The sequence below is a fragment of the Oryzias melastigma genome, linkage group LG22, assembly GCF_002922805.2.
Source record: "Oryzias melastigma strain HK-1 linkage group LG22, ASM292280v2, whole genome shotgun sequence".
Classification (NCBI taxonomy): domain Eukaryota; kingdom Metazoa; phylum Chordata; class Actinopteri; order Beloniformes; family Adrianichthyidae; genus Oryzias; species Oryzias melastigma.
In genome coordinates this window covers 10541097-10561923 of record NC_050533.1, presented here as the reverse complement: position 1 = coordinate 10561923, position 20827 = coordinate 10541097, and the positions used below count along the sequence as shown (strand labels likewise).

At 37.7% G+C, this 20827-nt stretch overlaps 1 protein-coding gene across 1 annotated transcript in view; it reads right to left on the bottom strand.

Annotated features, from left to right (window-relative positions):
* Positions 1–20827, bottom strand: part of wdr25 (WD repeat domain 25) — a 25958-nt gene extending 5131 nt beyond the window's left edge. Inside the window, exons 1-4 of the mRNA XM_024280126.2 lie at positions 20590–20827; positions 17874–18575; positions 11489–11636; positions 393–523 (exon numbers count right to left, since the gene is read on the bottom strand). Coding sequence (XP_024135894.1) covers positions 393–523; positions 11489–11636; positions 17874–18563 — 969 coding nt within the window. The 5' untranslated portion in view covers positions 18564–18575; positions 20590–20827. The remainder of the gene's footprint in view (positions 1–392; positions 524–11488; positions 11637–17873; positions 18576–20589) is intronic.

The following is a 20827-nucleotide window of genomic DNA, read 5'->3' as shown; positions in this document are numbered from 1 at the left end:
AATCAATCAAAAAAAAAAAAAAATGTAACTGCGCAAAGGAAGACTCGGCTTTCAAAAGAAGGGAATTCAGATTCAGAGGAAACGAACAGGATTATCATATAAAACAGTCCATTAAGCTTAATAACAATTTTAGGCTGCAGCTTCACAGGAACAATTTCTACAGAAAGAATGAAATTAAAGTTTGCTTTAAACACCTTGTGACATAACCTGCTCTGTTTGTGCAGTAAAACACGGATGGCTGAGCAGAATGAAATCTTGATTGCCAAGTGTGCGTCTGGAGAGCGTGACACCGAAGACGTTTGTGTGGAACTCTCGCACTCATTCCAGCTACAGAGCTATAGAGACCTTGCAAACACACATCTGCTACCGAGAGGAAGGGAAACAAGTTTGACCTTGCAGCTACGAGAGTCCCACGCCTTGACTGCTGAACTGTAACCTCCACACACAACGACACTTGGGTTGCTGGGATGCAGAGCAACGCACATCACCTTGAACTGGTTATCCAACTTCACCGTCTGTTGACCTGCAAACACAAAGCAGAAAAAAAAAAAACTAAAAGCACTTCCTTTTAGACTCTTTTCTTTGTGCTCAATAAATGATGTGCAGAGTAAAGAGCAGCTGTGGAAAAAGGAAAATAAATCAATTCAGATCCAAGGGTTAGTTCATTAGGACTGTCAGAGATTTAGAGACATTTATGATCAGAGTACAAAAAGTAAAATATTGAACATGATTTCCTCATGTAACATAACGGCAAAAACATCAAACTTGTGTAAGCGGCTATTCCTGCTTTAGTAACAGTTATGAGGCTTTTTAGTGCTGCAAAGATAAAAAAAAGAATTGAACTGCTTCTCTCCTCCAGCTCCTCCTTATATGATCTAAAATACTTATATAAACTCTTCCTTTTTTAAATCTTTTTTTGGCTTTTAACTCAGCTGGAAATTGACCCAGATGTTGAATTTTTATGTCGCTGCTTTACAGTTCTATCTTTCATATTTCCTATTGTAAAGCACTAATTTATCAATGTTTAATTATCAGTTATTATTTAATTATCCATAATTATCAGTATTTTCTATTAAATCTAAACAACTATAAATCAAATAACCATAATAGTGACAAAGAACATTTTTAGTACCCCCCATAAGTAAGTGTTGGACTTCTAGGCAAGTTTGCCTTAAATAGAAATGTATTATGATTGTTTTTAATGTGTTCTTGGGGCATTTTTTTCATTATTAAAAAAAAAAGAAAATTAAGCTTAAAATTGAATTTCTGAGTATTTCCTTATTATTTCCTAATATATATATTTTTACAGCCAAGCTTTAACCTTTCATGAAACTGTCTTTGTTTTTTATTGCTTTGATACCTTCTTTTAATTATTTTATTGATTTTATTGTTGTGCTTGATTTTATGCCTAACTTTTATCTATTAGTTTTCTTGGAGGTTTTTTTTTTACAGCGCTTTGTAGCAGTAAAAACAGCATAATAATGATTAAAACACCACTGGGAACGCTTTTAAAATAGCTCAAAAGAGATGTGGAGTGACGACCATTCAAAAAAAATTAAATAAAAACAAAAAAATAAGCTAATTCCAGACAATGAAGTTTGTAACCGAACAAACAAAAAAAAAAAAAGACGTTTTTAAGCTAAAAAGCGAACATGGAGGATGAATTTGTAATGATTTGGGCATATAATACAGCAGCAGCACTCAGCTCCCTAAAGCTTGTGAGTATTATTTTTACTATTATTTTTCCTAGTATTTGAAGTCTCACCCACTCAAACATTTACATTTTCCTATTGGAAAATCGTCCCCAGTGGTCCTTTTAATCATGATTACGCAGTTTTTACAAGAGAATCTGGCCACAGAGAAAAAATATGGCGCTCGAAAACTAATAGCCGGAAGTCAAAAGTAGTAAAAAGTAGTAAAAAATATGAATAATTATTTACTTAAACTTTTTTATCCATGTCCTCCATGAAAAAAAAATACTATAAAAACACAGTTTTCATTGAAGTGGATATTTCAAGTATTCCAATCCAAACCATGAACTCATACATTGACACCTTAAGCTTGATTGACATTAAAACCAGTGCAGCTTATTATTCTGGGCTGTTTTTTCACAACCCTGCTCTTTTTCTGTCAGGTACGTCTGCAGAGTAACAGCGGTACTTTGAGGTTCTGAAGGTGTGAAACTTTAATAAGTCCCTGCATGGAAACGGCTTCCTTCAACGCGCTCAAAACTGTAAACGCTGCAAATCGGCGCATAAATAACTGTTGCAATGAGTCTCCTTTATTCTGAGCTGGAGCCCACATTAAATCCTAGGAATGTACCATTTTCACTGGAGGAAGATAAAGCTTTTACTCCCTCCTCTCTGTGAGTCTCCTCAGACTATAAATTAAAGTCAACGTTTGTCGTTTCTGCTCAGTGACAAATTAGATTTCAACTGATTAGATAGCCCGTCTTCCTTAGCTATGGAGACTAAACACAATATAAATACAAACCGCATTACCTCAGAGAAACAAATTATGCTGAAGCTTTTCTTGCATTTGTTAATCCACCGCATAAAAGGGAGCCCCTATTACACTTCTGTGCACTCAGCAATATGTGTAATCAAACCGTGCCTTCGCCTGTAGTGATAAACACAGTGATTAGTAAACAGACAATAAATCTGGGGGTAAAGGGGCCAAGAGCAAAAGAAAGCTAACCATGGTCATCAAAGATGAGTTTATTCATACATCTACAGTTTTTATTTAATTAAATCACACTATTGTACTTGTTTAAAAGTTTTAAAGCAGATAAAATTGTGGGTTTTTTTTCATAAAAATAACACTTTTTTAGCCTCTTAAAGTCCCACTCTGATCTCCTTCTGAGCTATTTTTAAAGCGATCCCATTGGTCTTTTAATTATGATTATGGATTTAGCAAAAATAAAAAATAAATGTTGTCTTCTATAATATAGTTTCTGCAGAGCAGATATGTTATTTGATATTTCATATGGGATATTTTTTAAACATCATTTTTTGTCTGCTCCTGATTCACAACAATGTGAAAAAAGAAATACACAAAAATGCAATTTTATACTAAATTTCCTTATATTATACACAGTGAGGCAAAAAGTATTCAGTCAGCCTCTAATTTTGCAAGTTATCCCACTTAAAAGATGAGAGAAGCGTGTCGTTTTCATCATAGGTATACCTCAACTATGAGAACAAAAAACAAAATAAATCCAGAAAATAACATTTTCTGATTCTTAAAGGATATATTTGTAAATCATTGTGGAAAATAAATATTTGATCAATACCAAAAGTTCATCTCAATACTTTGTTGTTATTTCTTGTCAATGACAGCAGTCAAACATTGTAAGTCTTCACAAGGTTTTCACAAACTGTTGCTGGTATTTTGGTCCATTCCTCCACGCAGATCTCCTTTAGAGCAGTGAAGTTTTGGGGCTGTTGCTGGGCAACACAGACTTTTAACTCACTCCAAAGATTTTCTATGGGGTTGAGATCTGCAGACTGGCTAGGGAACTCCAGGACGTTGAAATGTTTCTTACGAAGCCACTCCTTCATTCAGTGTGTTTGGGATTATTGTCATGCTGAAAGAGCCAGCCATGTTTCATCTTCAATGCCCTTGCTGATGTAAAGAAATCTGACGAAACATGACCTCATTCATTATTTCCTTTACATGGATCAGTCATCCTGGTGTCTTTGCTGAAAAACAGCCCCAAAGCATAATGCTTCCACCCTCATGCTTTACAGTAGGCATGGTTTTATTTGGATGCAATTTGTCATTCTTTCTCCTCCAAACAGTAGAGTTATTACCCAAAAGCTCCATTTTGGTTTCATCTGACCACAAGACATTCTCCCAATCCTCTTCAAATGCTCTCTAGCAAACTTTAGACGGGCCTGCACATGTGCTGGCTTTAGCAGGGGGACATGTCTGGCATTAGAGGGTTTGAGTCACTGGCAGCGTAGTGCAACACTGATGGTAGTGAGACGGGGTGAGATCTTGCGGGGAGCCCCAGATGGGGGGAGATTATCAGTGGTCTTGTATGTATTCCATTTCCTAATAGTTGATTTATTCACACCAAGCTGCTTACCAATTGCAAGTTCAGTCTTCCCAGCCAGTGCAGGTCGACTACTTTGTTTCTAGTGTCCTCAGACAGCTCTGTGGTCTTGGCCATAGTAGATTTTAGAGTGTGACTGTTTGAGGTCATGGACAGGTGTCTTTTATATAGGTAACAAGTTCAAACAGGTGCCACTAATACAAGTAACGAGTGGTCTGTGAGAGCCAGAAATCTTGCTTGTTTGTAGGTGACCAAATACGTATTTTCCACCATAAATTGCAAATAAATTCTTTAAAAATCAATGTGATTTTCTGGATTTTTTTACTCATTTTGTCTCTCATAGTTCAGGTAAACCTATAAAGAAAATTACAGACTTCTCTCACTTTCTTAACTGGGAGGACTTACACAATTGGTGGCTGACTAAATACTTCTTTGCCCCATTTTATGTCCTCCATCATCAGAAAATGCATGTTAAAAACACCACAAACACACTTTCATCAAAGTAGGGCTCTAAGATATTTTATCTTCCTACCAGACAAAACCTGCAAAGATGTTTTAGAGTAGAAGGGGGAAAATTGTATGTTAAAAAATGTTTTATACTGGGGTTTTATCTAAATCAATTTAAAAATGTCACACCTCGATGGGGAACAAGAACACTTAAGGGGCTTAAATGTAATTAGGCATGAAGGGGTGAGACCAAAAATGTGTTTCTTATTTCCCAGAAAACATGAACTATAAGGCAGCAACTCAAAAGCGGTGCGGCATGGAAATCCTCGGGGGGCACGATGGCTCCTCATTAATTTCTTGAACAAACACCAAAGACCTCGTATAACAAAAATCTGAACCTGTTAGTCCGTGACAAAAATGCACTACTTTACACAGTTTTTGAGGGATTTTCCTGGCGGGCGTTTTTAGAATAGAAGGGACATGAGTCATAGACCCAAACTTAAATTGGCCTTTCCCTTCGAGGAGGGCTAACTCACTTCCAGAATTGACTTTCCAAAATTTTAACAGACTATTTCATCAGGCTTGCACTTGCTGCCTAATTGGCTTACCCTACGGCAAAGATCTGTCAAGGAGATTTAAAACTCATGTTTGGCAAGACAATAAAAAGTCAACATTCCCATCATAATAAACTGGGGCTCCTCATGTTTTAATTAAGCAAGAATAATTAGCTGTCTTGAAAGGGCAGATAAGAGAGGACTGCAGTCATCTGGCCCTCCCTCATGGCATCTTTACAATGGCGCTTTGAAAGGACAGTGATTATGCACAAACGCCATAAACAGTGGATGTCTACAGAGCGGATTACATAAACTGTGACTGGGATAGCAGGGAAAGCTTTACTTTACTTTAGATTCCATTGGTTTTATTGATTGTTACAGTGAAAATGTAAAGTATTAGAAAAAATAAAGTAAGTAAAGCCAGTGTCAGTTTTATTGTACTTTCTTTCTTTTTTCCTTATATTGAAGTCACTCTATTACAGGGGTGGACATACAATACAAATAAATTGACTTTTGTTCAGGACCAGAAAGTTATTCTGCATTCATTCCTTCCCATAGTGCACTATATAGTGTGTTCGCCGTTTTGTAATGCTATCCGAATAATTTCAAAATATAGTACACAAGAAATTTCCCAGAAGTCTTTGCAAAAAACTAGCATGCATCAATGCTATCTACATTAGCTAATATAGACCGCAATGCATTGGTGTCAAACAATTTTTACCAGAAAAACATGTTGACAGGCGTCAACATGTGTCAAAACATGCTAAAATTAATAAACTATCCACACTTTCATCCATCGTAAAATGTTCGTATTGATTAGATTTTCACTTTGTGAAATCAGTGAAAGCATATCCAGCGTTTACGTAGTGAGTATGGTGTCCAAATTGCTTTTAAGATCCAGGACACTAGATAGTCCCGCATTATTTTGTTTTTTAGTATATAGGGATTAGGGTGGGAATTCGGACATAGCCATGTAGTGGTTGACAATTTGTTGTTTTTCCGAGATTTGTGTGCAGTTTCCAAGAGGAACAGTATTTTTCCGATTATTCCAACACCACAAGAACGAATCATTTTTTTGAAATTGAGTTTTTCCCTGAGTAACATCAACCCATTGGTGAAGATGGCATTAAAAAGAGAACAAAAACCACAGTTTTGAAATAAAAACTCAAAAATGTTCTGTTTTAAATCAAATTCTAATCAAGATTCCAGTAGTTTGTTTTGTCCAGATCTTGTGTTATTTTTTTCTTTTACGGGGTGAATAACCAAAACACACCACCGATTTGCTCCTGGTCCAGCACTTCTGTCAGATTTTAGAACTTTGTGTGGCCCACCATTAAGAAATTTGCCCATCTCTGCACTAGTAGGAAAAGGAGAAGCTTTAAGTAGCATAAAAATATAAAACATATAACATAAAAAGGGTTTATTCAGAATCTAGAAACTGCATGGGGTTTTAATGCGTTTTTCTCCTGGAACTTCGGCTTCTGTGTCAAATAATTCCATAAATCCTTCAGGAACATTATTCCGATTAAGCCTTCAAACTGAATTTATGCCTCCAACTCCCATATTTTAATATTTCTCAGTAGAAAATTGTAACTTATTGATTTTTTTTCTTTTTTTGAAGTGATTGCTTGAGTATGGAGTTTAAAATGAGAGTGACTTCCTCTTCCTTACATCACAATCTGCTATGACAAAACTTGTGCAGAAGTTGAGCTCTCACTTTATGATTACAGCTGAATTGAGTTTTTTTTTTTTTTTTTTTCTTGCTTCCACAGAAGCGCAGCTTTATTGCCGTTCACTCACATGAATGCAAATCCCTACTTTGGTAAACAATATGGTTACATTTCAAGAGTAAATAAACATCTGAACAGAATGCAATAAATTAAAAGAACGGGACTACTTCCCAAAGACTCGCCGGAAGTCTGACATTAGTTCTCATGTCAGTTTGATCTCACTTGCTTGCTTGTTTGGAATTGAGGATCAAATAAAAATTAGTTTGTTTATGGTCCCAGTGTGTGACGTTCCAGGATAAGGTCATGGTGGCTGCTCCTGTGGTGATGTATCCACTATTGATTTCCTTCCTGGAGCTGCCTGTGTGTTTAATGGGCTGGCCAAGCTATTATCCGCAGGCTTTATTGACCCAATTGACAGACGTGCTGAGAGGGGAAGTGCAAACAGCTGCTAGTCATGGTTGCCATGCGCTGACCCAAAAACGTAGAAACCAGGAGGGCCTTCAAATCTTTACCAAATTTTTTTGTTCTGTCCATCCTTTTGTCCCCACTTTTATTTTGAAGGAATCAACAAATAATAAGAGAATTTAAAAAAAGTTATTTGAAATCATCTCTGGTAACTCTGGCTTTATTAACAACATCCAGAATTCTTCTAAATGTTTAATTCACTAAAGTTTTGAGGCAGTCTATGGTGAACTACTGTACTCCAACAAAAAAATATTAATAATTTTGTACGTAGCTTTTGTATCATAACTTAACATATCCAGCAAAATGAAAAAACACATTATTTAAAAAAAAAATTAGCAAACTGGCACAATAATTGGTGGTAAGACCAGAATGGAGCAACTTTTGTATCTAAACATCCTAATGCTTAGTTACGATAGTTCTTGAACACGTTTAGCCCATAGTGTTCACCCTGGACAAGCAGGGAGGGGCTTCTTCCTCTTGTTCTTTTGCTATTGTTTACTAGCGACATGTTGCCCACCAATAGTTGGAAGAGGGTTGGTGCGAAATGTCAAACCGGCGCAAATCTTGCTCCAGGATTTTCTTTCACATCTCTATTCCAATATATGAAAGACTTGGTGTCATATAAGTCCAGCCAGAAACAAACTGCAAATATGTATTTCTCCTCCACAATCAATTTTCATATGGTTGGGCTGATGCCATCTATAGGTCACTATCAAATCAGAGTCCCTGACTGGTCAAAGTTCGACCTGGTTTAACAGGTATTGTGCGTTCAGTGGCCCGTCCCTATAAGACCACCTGTAAAGGGTGCCCATGGACTACCACCTTTGCGTGTCTCAATGACCTGGATAGCTTTGCTGGCTGGAATTTTGTGCTCTGGTAGGGTCTCCTCTGCCAGACAGATTAAAGGGTAGAGGCCAGACTAAGAGAGTCCACTGGCCCTCCAGCTTGGGGGTTTGGCCCAGGGCGAACCACCCGGTTCTATAAAAAATAAAATTGTTATGGAAACAGCAGCAACGAAATCAAAAAACCCTCTAACATGCAACGGGCCTCCAAAGCCCCAAGAAGATGCTTCTGAAAGAATTTGGACACACCTGGGGAACCATCTATACTTTGGCCCGTGACTGTCAGAAATGGAAAAAATTTGTGCTGCCTTAAGCATCTCAAGGAGTAAAGGGCAGTAAGTAAGCAACTGTGATCATTGGATGCATGTTTTATACATAGAGCCCAAAAATGGTCTCAAAAATTTACGTGAACACAAGAGTTATTGACTTTTTATTGGAAGTGGTCGCTTGAACGCACTTTGACAAGAACGGTGTAAATGTAGCTGGGGACTTGATCATAGATAAATCGAGGTGTCATCGACATAACGATGGAACAATATTTTATGATTCTTAAAGGGAGTCATCTATCTCATCTATCCCTCTCCTGTGCATCGTCCTTACTCACACCAACCATCCTCATGTCCTCCGTCACATCATCCATGAACATCCTCTTTGGTCCTTCTCTAGCTCTTTTTTTCTGGTAGCTCCAACCTCAGCATACTCCATCCAGTCTTGTCCGGCCTCGCTGGCACTCTGTATCCATTTCGTTGGCTTCAAATTTTTGCCGGATGCCGGAGCCAAGCATCCGGTAAATTTTTTTTCAAAATAAAACCCATTTTCTGCTGTACTTGGTGTTTTCCCAGTGCTCTAAACATTACGTCATTGTGACAACCAACCCTGGTGTCCCCTACTTGTAACACAGTCAAACATGTAGATTTAAGCTTATATAAGACAAAAGTATTAATGCTTACCCATTGTATTAAGACGATCACGCAGAAAAATAAGTGTTGTGGATATAATTCAAAATCATGCTGGAATAAGGGTTTGTTTATTAGTATTTCCTATATAAATGGCAGTTTGAGTCTCGCAAGTTCAGCAATAGAGCCTGTGGTTGAAGCAGGACTGTAGTCATCCCTAACCAATATGAGTCATGTGCCGTAGCTAGACCACTACCTTATGCAGTGTGACCCCGAGGTAAAGAAACGTCAACATCTTCATCTTTGCTCCTTCCAGTCTCTTTCTCAGAATCTCAAGCCAAAAACATGGCTGCCATTACCACAGCTTTCCTTTAAATCTTGCTGACTCATCACACTTGACATCTTCCTCCACCTGTTTCAACATGGTGCACGCACCTCTTAAACTATCCCCTCACCCTCTTTGCGATGGACCGTTGATTTTAAGCACTCAAAGTTCTCCCCATTCTCCACCTCTGCTCCCTGTGACCTCACCGTTCTGCTTCAGTCTCTCTCATTTACACACAGATACTCTGTCTTGCTTCATTTTTCTCCTTTTCAAAGCCAACCTCCACCTCTAGATGTTCCTCCACCTCCCTCCTCTCTCTACAGATAGGTAAACAGAAATATATCTGGAGAAGTCCACTCAACTCAATTCCACTTCCAATTATCTCTTCGGGACAGAGTAGTAAAACATTTTGGCGTCAATAACATCCAACAGGTCCAGCCCCGGAACTGATTCATTATTTGTGACCAGTTCTGTTAAGGTGTCTGTCTGTTCTCTTCTTCCAGATTGAAAACCATCAATTTGTTCCAAGAATTTTTTTAAAAGGATTTCCGATTGAAAGACGTTTCTTATTGGCTAAGACTTCAGGATCAGCATTGAGCTTCAAAGAAATTTATTACAGGACATTTAAAGGAATGTGGCTCTTTATTAAATTATAGTGGAATAATTTCCTTCATATTTTATTTTAGACATTTTTTGCAATAAAATATTAACTCACATAAAAACTCTGACTGGAGACAGGTTTGTAAAACATTAAAAGCATTATATTTCTGCCATGCATTTTTGCTTCAGGAGTCGTGTGGGAAAAAAAGCTAAGTTGAGTAACAGAAGACTTTATTTTTGTCTAAACATCCTTAAAACATGATATTATCTCATATAATTCATGTAACAGAAAAAACATAAAAAAATTTTGGACTTCGAGTGCAACTTAATATAATGTTTTTAATTAAATTATTGTGATAATTGCATTAAGAAAGTTTGGCAAAAACATAAAAAATCCTGGTGGAGCGATGGAAAAATTAATGGAAATACAACCAAAATACAACTTTCAGTTTGATTTAGTGCTTTTATTTTTGCAAATGCAAGAAAGTAATACTAAAGAAGAGCTAAAACAGAAGTTGTGAAAAGACACAAAAAGTGATCTGCATGACAAAAATGATCTGCAACCAAATGTAATCCTAACTCGTTCATTTATAAAAATGTAGCTTTTAAATATTTTATATGATTGAATTATGTTAGTGTTATTTTTTTCATGTATAACAATTTTACTGTATTACTTGAAAAAAAATTCCTTTCAAAATAAAATACACCCTGTGATGAAAAGATCCTCATGCTGCAGCAGAGTAGAATTAAATATACAAGACAGCAAAGTCAAACATGGAATTTTGGAATTTTGCAATAATTCTTTTTCTTCTATTAATATTGAATATGAACATGACAACATTGGTGGGGAATCAAAATGTTCTTTTTATAAATCTATACACGTAAATGCAGTGAGATTATGTTTTTCTAATAAAAAACACACAATAGATTAAACCTTTTACCGTCATTTTGCTCAAGTATTTGTCCTGTTAAAAGCCTAAACATAAATGACAAAACTTAACTAACTAAAAACCATAAACCAAAACCTCAAAACTGCTACTTGTTAAAATTGTTAGGATTTTTTTTTAAAGTCAAAGGGAGCTTCAGTTTTATAGACTTTTTGCAATTTTTTATATAAATTCTGTTACATATTTATTGGAAAAACAATAGGCATAGCATACATATATGTCTATGGCAATAAACCAAGATTCTTGAATTTGTCGCAATTATTGATAGATAAGTTTTTGGCTATTTCTAAATCAGTGGCAGGCTCTGAACCATCAAGCTTTTTTATTTCATATGTTGTCAATTTAGCATTTTGGCAGCATTTCTTTGCTGGTGGGTCTAAATAGAGGTACGATTAATATTTTCTCCTACAAAGAATCTTAGATAAAGACAGAGAAAGAAGAAGGTCTGCTTGTTATTTACAGGATTTAAAGGTTTTTATGGATATAAATGAAACTTAAAAGATGCAGCAGTTAGTTTGCAAATTCAGGAAAACGTGCAGACATGCCGCTGGTTTTTTGATTAATGGCCCTAATGTGCAGCACGGCGTTACGAGACAGCACGGGTTTTAGAATTGCTGCTACTTACCAGTCTCTACATCGGTGATCGCTGCCGTGTTGTCAAATGAAGCAGTGAGGAGTTGTTGCCCGCAGGGGGTCCAACAAGCATCACGCACGGCTCCCGAGTGGCAGGTGTAAACCCTGAGGCATCTCCCGCTCTCCGCTCCATCCCACACCTGTCAGATATGGACACAGACCAAACTCTCAGACACATCCTGACCTCAATAAAGACTTTTTTTTTCCTGCATGAAATGTTTCTGGAACAGCTCTAAAAATAAACAAAAGACAAAGAAAGAAAGCATGATGTAAGAAGACTAGCGTTTAAAAACATGTCGTTTTGGACGTTACTGCCATTTCCACAAACAGCTGCTTAAGAATTCCTGCTAGCTCAGAAACTTTTCCCTCTGTCGTGGGAGCTTTAGGGTCTAATCTGTCATCTTTCCTTTCCCAGAGCTCACAAAGACATCATCTAAACCACTCACACATAATTCTGCTTTAATGAAACCAAATGAAATTACTCAGCAAAGTGCATGGATGGGAAGGGAAATTGGAAATGAAAGAAGAGCCATTACAGTGGTACAAATCAGGTTTGTTTAAAATCAAAAGCAACCTTTCTAATTTATCACAGTAATTTCCCTCGAATGTGCATATAAATCAGCGCGGAGGGAAGTGTAATGGCTCTAATTGCTTTGTGTTGTCAGAGGCTTTTCTGATAAGTGAGGCATCAGAGGGGAGAAGCAGCCGGCCGTCTTCCGTGTGCTGCTATGACAGTCGGCCCGTATATTGGAACACCTTGCATTAAAATAAATCACAGCGAATGGAAAGTCTGGTAATGAAGGAGGTGCCAGCCAGACTGTTAGGTTGGGGATTTTTTGTGCTTTTGTCTTCCGTTATTAAACTGGACTTCAAAAAAAAAAAAAAAAAAAAAAAAAGATCACTTGGCAAGAAAGCAGGCAAAAATACTGTTGCCGTGGTGAGGTATCACACTAATGATGAATTTTCTTTTTTATGCTTTCCCAACCATCACAAGGGCCACAGAGGAACTTTGAAGATCTGTGAAGCTGTGCAGATCCCCGTCTGCGCTTCATTATTAAACGTGGATCCTTTATACTGCAAAAAAAAAACAAAACACGCAGAAGTACGGTGCCGTAGCTGCCACGGGAAAAAGGAGAAGAAAGATGGACAGGGATGAGTGACATATTAATCCGGCAGGCACGGGTTCAACAAGCAGAACGCCAAAGATGTCTCCAGGGTGAGAAAAAAGTAATTGACACAGAAATAGACAGACACAATAATAATTGCACCGTGGAAAATAAAGGAAAAAAAATTGTAGTTTCTCTTACAAATGTACCAGTACGTGATCTTTGTCTAAGAGAAATACTGCCATCTCTAGGCAACAGGTAAGTGTGAGGGGAAAATGATGACAGCTTTAAAAAGCTCAGTCTGATAAAAAGCCACAATGTTTACATCAGTTATACTAGATGGTAAATAGAACCCCCAGATGCACACACTTTAACAGTTTTCCCAGTCATCCCTGAGAGAGTACCTCTATCACTTGTGTCCCCTTTCATTTCACCAGCCACTTAATTGACACGCACAGAGCGTCTTTGCAAATGACTCATTGGGGGTAATCTGCTTCACAAATGACTCTTGATAATTAAAACTGAATTGCTGTTGCGGTTTATCAACTTAAAGCTGCTGCTTTACACCTGCTATAGCCATGGCAACAGCAGATGAGAACAGGCTGCAATAATAATAGACAGACATGATGGAGGTCGAGGCGTGTGCGGCGTGAAGGATATCAACGAGGGGACGGAGGGTCAGTGTTTCACCCAAACAAGAATTTTTAAAAAAGAAGTGGGCAAAACTTTTATTATAAAAAGTTTCAATGCTTGAAAATATGCAACATTTTTAGAGCACATCATTCCACAGAGATGGCACTGGTCAAGGTTATAAATGATCTCAGGTCCAACACTGACGCTAAAAAAGCATCGGTTTTAGTATTACTGGACCTGAGTGCAGCATTCGACACAGTAGACCACTCTATTCTTTTGAACAGACTGCACAATATGATAGGAATCACTGGAACGGTACTCAGCTGGTTTAAATCCTACCTCACAGGAAGAGATTTTACTGTCAACATAAATGATTCATCATCTGAGAGGCACAGACTGACATGTGGTGTACCTCAAGGCTCCGTTCTTGGTCCCACACTTTTTAACCTGTATATGCTTCCCCTTGGAGATGTCATCAGGAGACATGGAATAAACTTTCACTGTTATGCGGATGACACCCAGCTATATGTGGCTGTGTCTCCTGATGACATGGGACCCATTGATGACCTTTTAAGTTGTATTTTAGATATTGAAGCGTGGATGGGAGAGAACTTTTTAAAGCTCGATCAAGACAAAACAGAGATTTTAGTTATTGGTCCTGATGCTGAGAGAGAAAGGGTCCGATCTTATTTAACAACTCTGAACCTGAATATGTGCAGTAAAGTCAGAAACCTCGGTGTAATTTTAGATGCAGATCTTACCTTTGAAGCTCACACAAATCATGTTACAAAGACTGCATTTTATCATCTCAGAAATATTGCCCGAGTGAGTCCCTTTCTCTCCAGAGCCAGTGCTGAAATATTGATACATGCTTTCATAACATCAAGAATAGATTATTGTAATGCTCTTCTTTCTGGTGCTAAGAAAAGCACTATAAATCGGCTGCAGCTAGTCCAAAACTCGGCGGCACGCCTTTTAACCAGGACCAGAAAGAGGGAGCACATAACTCCAATTCTGAAATCTTTGCACTGGCTCCCAGTCAGCTTCAGGATCGATTTTAAGGTCCTTTTATTGGTTTACAAGGCCTTACATGGTATTGGACCCTCATTTTTATCAGATTTACTTTTAGTTTATGACCCTCCCAGAACCCTCAGGTCCTCAGGTGCAGGTCTGCTGGTGGTCCCAAAAGTTAGAACAAAAACCCATGGCGAGGCCACATTTCAGCACTGTGGACCTCGCCTGTGGAACAGCCTGCCTGAGGATGTGAGGGCTTCATCCACTGTGGAGGTTTTTAAGAAAAAGCTCAAAACTCATCTTTTTAGTATAGCTTTTACCTAGTTCTTATATGCCCACATGTTTTTATTGGATATTTTACTTGCGGGATGTGCATGTTGCTGGATTTTTAATGTGTTTTTATTTATTTATGTATTTATTTTATTTGTATTTGTTTTTACTTTCTGTCTTTCTGTTATTCATGTTGCTGTGGAAAGCACTTTGAGATGCTTGAAAGCAGGAAAAGCGCTATATAAATAAAGTTGAATTTGAATTTGAATTTGAACATTTTTGGAATGATTTGTTTCATCCATGTCATAGAACACAAAAGTCTGAACATTCGTGGATTTTATTTCCACATGATGACGAAAATGCTTAATTAGTTAGAGGAATTATAAAATTACAGTAACTTAGCAACAGGTCTGCTTGCCAGCACTTTTTTTTAAACAGCTGAGTGTTTTAAAGGCAATTTCACAGCTAAAAATGACCAGAATACCTTGATTTATAGCTAAAAATAAACACAAAATTAAAGTCATGAGAGGTGTTGTATGTCCACCCCCATAACCCCCTTTTTACCTGCCCCCACTGGCGGAGCAGCTCCTTCAGCCCTTTGCTATTCTTCTCTGCCTCTGCCAGCCTGGTCAGAGCTGCATATGACAAATCCTTTTTAAAGGTATTTTTCTAAATGGTGCCCTTTCTATTGGTTTTATCTCCATAGCAACCATTTTTTGTCTTGATCGCCTGGTAGTGACGAACAGATCTATGCAATTTTTAGAAGAATCAGCAAAAGTAAACTTTTGGATTTCCTTGGCAACTGAAGTTTTTTGTTAACCCCGCCCACATTCCTAATACGTTCAAACTGTATGCCATATAATTTTGTTCAGCTCAAGCCAGCGATTCATGTAGCAAATTTTTGCGACATTCAGGTAAAAAATGTGTGAGCAACAGGGAAATGCCACTTTTGTCAGCTTGCCACGCTAACACCGTCCAAAATCTACAACTTCTAATTCCAACTATTTTTTCCCAAGAAGCGTCCCAATGATGATCAAGGAGAAATCCCTAGAAGAATTTTTAATTTGTAGAAAGTAAGGTCTTTTCTTGGATTTTTTTTTATAGTTTTGCTAACTGTGGTGTCATTTTTTTTGGGGAGGGGTGGGGTCTACAGGTAATAAATACTCATCCACATATTACTTTTGTCAATGCTAAAAAGGGATGTAGCTATGACTCCTATGTTGCCATGAACGCTTCTCCAAAAGATAAATAATAAACAAGGAGCAAAGTTGGCTAGTAAAAGCTGCATGTGACAAATTGATGTAAAAAACCATTCTTTTTTTCAAAGTAGCTGCTTTTTTATTTGTTTTATTTGTTTTATCTCCATAGCAACCATTTCATTTTTTAGTCCCCTGGATATACCGAACAGATCTATGTAAGTTTCAGAGGAATCTGCAAAGGTAAACTTTTGGATTTCCATAGCAACAGAGGCTTTTTGCTAACCACGCTCACAATCATATTATGTTCATATCATCTGTTATAGAATTTTTGTCAGCTCTAGCCAGGCATCTATGCATAACAATTTCACAATATTCAGATAAAATATGTGTGAGTAATAGGAGAACGCCACACTTGTGAGCATATCACGTGCACGCCCTTCAAAATCTACAACTTCTCTTTTCAAACTTTTTACCTGATTTCCTGCCAATGATACCTGAGAAGTTAGAAAACAATGGATGAAAATCCCTAGGACGAGTTTTCGTTTGTAGCTGGTACTAACTGTTTTTTTTTTAAAGATGGCGACCACTTCCTGTGGTCAAAGGTCAGCAATAGACATAAGTTGGCGCCGTGTGTGTGAAATTTCATCAAAATCGCTCACACAAAAGGTTCATTTTCCCAAGTTAATCTCACGTGAGAGGTCCCGGGTTCAAATCCCGGACGGGCCCCCAATTTGGACCGTAACAAATAAACAGGGAGACGAACCTGGTTTTAGCACCTGAAGTACTTTTACAGGGAAGACCTGACACCATAGCGACAGAGCTGGACCCGACAGGAAGCCCCAGAAGGAAAGTCTCACTCATGCCTCAAGCATTTTTACGGCAGTGTGTACTAGTGTGTTCATCCTCTGCTGGAGTTTGTTTTTGTCATTGTTGAGTTCAATTTAAAAGAAATAAATAAATAAAAAACCTCTACAGCAGATCTTTTATCCCTCTCCTCTGCTAGTAAAACACCTGCACCTGTGTGGGAGGAGCAAAGGGAATTGCCAAATCTCAGAATTTGCCACAAAATGGCCGCCAAGCCATGGGTAGTTTGGCCTTCCCATAATAATTTTAAAACTTAATTTGGATATCCCCAAGATGTATGTTTTGGTTTCATAAGTGTATTTTTTTGGGCTCCATAAACGATTTCCGACCCTATCATTTTTTTTTTTATTTCGCTCACCGTGATGTCATCGTCTAAGAGGGATATACTAGCAAATACTACAAATACATTTATCCAGTTGCTAGTTTATAGCTCAAACGGAGCAAAAGGAACACACAATCCCTGCTGCTCAAGCGTTACCATCCCAGAGAGAAGCCAGAGATAATCCTTGCATACAAACAACAAAATCTTCACCTCCATCCCCTGTCGTCGAGTCTCCGCCATCTGCTCCAAGCGGCCCTCTCCAGGTGCCAGGCGAGGTGGATGCCATGCCACCACACTTGTATGATTATGCAAATGAGCTCATTCATATTTAAATCATTAATTAGCCGTGGTTCTCAGAGGATATTGGTGAGAAGCAGGAGTTCACACTGGTGGAGAAATGTTTGTGCACTGGCAGGCAGGAAGCAAGATGGCTTGACCTTTTATGACTGAGGGACCGGGGACTTGTTTCGAGGCGTGAAAAGAAAATACGAGCAGGAAAGAAAAGCGAGACTAAAAAAGAGATTTTTTTTTTTTTTATGTCCCCATGGGTGCTGACACACATTCACCCAAAATGACAGACATGATGCTAAAGAAAGTGATTGTAGTCCATGACTAGATTGAGACGGCAGTGTCGGTATTAGGTTTCGGTCTGCGACGCAGTACCAATTATTACACTGAGAGGCTGTTAATTGCACCAATTACACTAAATGTCAGTTAAGGTCGTGATTATACAGTCCGACCCACTTAATGCATTTTACACCTGCCCGAAACTGTTCTGATGAGAATTTGTCCAACACAAATGACTCATATCTATGAAGTGTCTGCAAATGCTTTGATGGGATAAGAACTACAGCAGGTTAAAAAAAGGTTAATTTTACAAATTAAGTTAAAGGAGGACAACAAATGAGGTGTTTTGTCACTGATTATTGTTATTTGTGCAAAGAGTGAGTTTTCTATGGTTGTGATTACCTTAAAAGTCTTGTCCATGGAGGCAGATAGTAAGAGGTGACTACATTGAGGCACGGAACACCATTGCACTGTATTGACTGGACCCTGGTGGCCTCCAAGACTCATCAAAGGCCTTCTGGGTATCTTTGCTGCTCTGGGCTTCTGACCAAGATAAGGTGTCAGTCTTGATGGCACATTAGAGAGAATCTGAGTCTCTCTGTTCTGACTCCCGTGAACAGGCTCTGATGGGTCGTCTTTCTGTTCCGTTTCTACTGAAGTGCAAAGTCTCTGCCTTTTAGAAATGTACGGTCTGACATCAGAAGGGACATTTTGCTGCCTTTTTGTTGAATTTGATGCATGACTAAAGCTTTTCTGAATGCAGGGAGGGGCCTGCGCAGGGAGTGTATTGCAATGAGTCACTGGTAAACTTGGAGAAGTACAGTCCACAAGTTTCTCTTGACTTTTACTAAAACTCCTCCAGTCCCTTTGACTCTGGGATTGTGAATGAGGATGGCAGTTGAACCGTGTGTCTCCCTGGTATCCAGAAACCATGCGGTCTGCTGTTGAAATTGGAGCATTGGGTAATATTTGGGCATTTGGGCTTAGATTTTGCTCAAAAGGTGCAGTTTGGGCCGGACTTGAACTCCTTTCCTGCTGATCTGACGAGTTTTCCTCAGAGTCTGAATCATCATAAGCAACCAGAGAAGACATCTTTAGAAGGTTCTGAAAACATCAAGACAGTAGGTTGTTAGTGACTTGTTAAAGGTCCAATGAGGACATCTAGTGGTTTCTTGGATTTTCTGTACTTTTAGATCAAACAGGGCAAAAAACGTGATATTTTCAGAAAAAATGTCTAAATTCTACAAAAAAAAAAAAAATTAATGATAAGAAAAAAAATGGTAAGGAACAAGGCCGTGATCATATAATACTTAATATTACTTTATTTCCATAATGTTTATTTTATTTTAGTTATATTAAAACATGTTATAAAAACAACAATAGGTAAATCAATACCCTCACAGATAACAATAATCATTTGTTCAGTTCAATCCTTTTCATTTTGGGGAAAAGGTGTCCATTTGACAGAACTTAAGAATATATAATATATAGTGGACCAAATAAGTATTTAGAATTTTCCAAGTTCTCCCAATTAAAAAGATAAGAGGCCTGTAATTGTCATCCTAGGTACACCTGAACTAAGAGAGACAAAATGAGAGAAAAAAAAAATCACACAAAGTTTTAATGGAGCTGTTATTGGATTTTTGAGACAAACAGAAATGTTGACAAAAATATAGTTTTTTTTTTTTTTGGTCTAGTTAGAAGGCTTCCCACTCTGACTCACACTCCTAAATAGTAGGTGGCGGTAATGTGCCTTCATGTTAGTGCAACACGCCATTTAAACCCTAAGAAGAAGAACCCCAAACATTCACTCTCTAAACTCCACTATGGAAAGACCAAAGAGCTGTCAAAGGACACCAGAAACAAAATTGTTGGCCTGCACCAGGCTGGGAAGACTGAATCTACAATAGGTAAACAGCTTGATGTGACGAAATCAACTGTGGGAGCAATTATTAGGAAAATGGAAGACATACAAGACAATAATAATAATCTCCCTCCATCTGGGGGTCCCCTGCTAAAGCCAGTACATATGCAGGCCCGTCTAAAGTTTATCCCAAACGCACTGCCTGGGTAATGAAGGAGTGGCTTTGTAAGAAACATTTCAAGGTCCTGGAGTGCCCTAGCCAGTCTCCAGATCTCAACCCCAAAGAAAATCTTAGGAGGACAAAAGAATGGGAAAACTTTGTGAAGACTTACAGAAAGCGTTGGACAGCAGTCATTGACAATAAAGGTTATACAACAAAGTATTGAGTTGAATTATTGATCCAATACTTATTTTCCACCATTATTTACAAATAAATACAATAAAAAAATTAGATAACGTGCTTTTTCTGGATTTTTGTTTTCTCCTTTTGTCTCTCACAGTTGATGTATGACAATTACTGGGCTCTCTCTTCTTTTTAAGTGGGAGACTTTGTACATATGGTGGCTGACTAAATACTTTTTTGCCCCACTGTGTGTTTACATAATATATAGTATTCAACACAATATTTTTAACTTTACAAGATGCACTCATACATATTTACAAAATGATCTGACAGATGCATTTTGAATAACTTAAAAATAAAATAAATAGTTTATTACAATCCTGCTATGACATATTTGAAGGGCAAACACATAAAATGGCATAAAAATATAGGAATTAAAAGGATATTGATTCAGTGGAGACATGTTTGCATGGATGTTTAGATAGAAACTTAAGTTCTTAAAGTTTCTATCTAAAGCTGCTCAAACCAAGTTGTATTTATTCTATGGCAGTAGAATAAAAAAAATACCAACAGGGTATTTATTCTCTGATACTGCAATAATAAAACAAACACTAAAAAATATTGTATTTGTAGTTGCCTTTAATGGCACTTAAGGTCACCTTGCAAGTGTATTTAATGAGTCTTCTACACATTTTTTTAACAATTTAAAAGCAGCATTGTTATCTCAATATTAGAAAACTATAAGGTGTAACCCAACTAACTACCTCAGTTAATATTACTCACGTGATTTATACTTATTTATATTTTTGTTCAGAATAAATAGAAACGGCATGCAAACCAGCTAGTAGATTGTATTATTATTATTAGCAAATTCAAAGACAAAAAATGTTATTCAACGTCATTTTACTTACAGATACTGGTCTCACTGCCTCAAATTGACAGTTTCTTTTGAATCGACAGCCAGGATGTAGCAAGATTAGCTCGCTTTCTTAAGTCTGAAAGGCATACAAAAACTATTTTTGGGAGAAGATACAAAAGCTAAGCGGAAATCCTCTTTTTCGTTGATGCAGCAACACTTAGGGAAGACGTGCACAAATTACACATTCGTGAGTATTGTTGAAACCATTGCAAATTCAAGATCTCGCACAA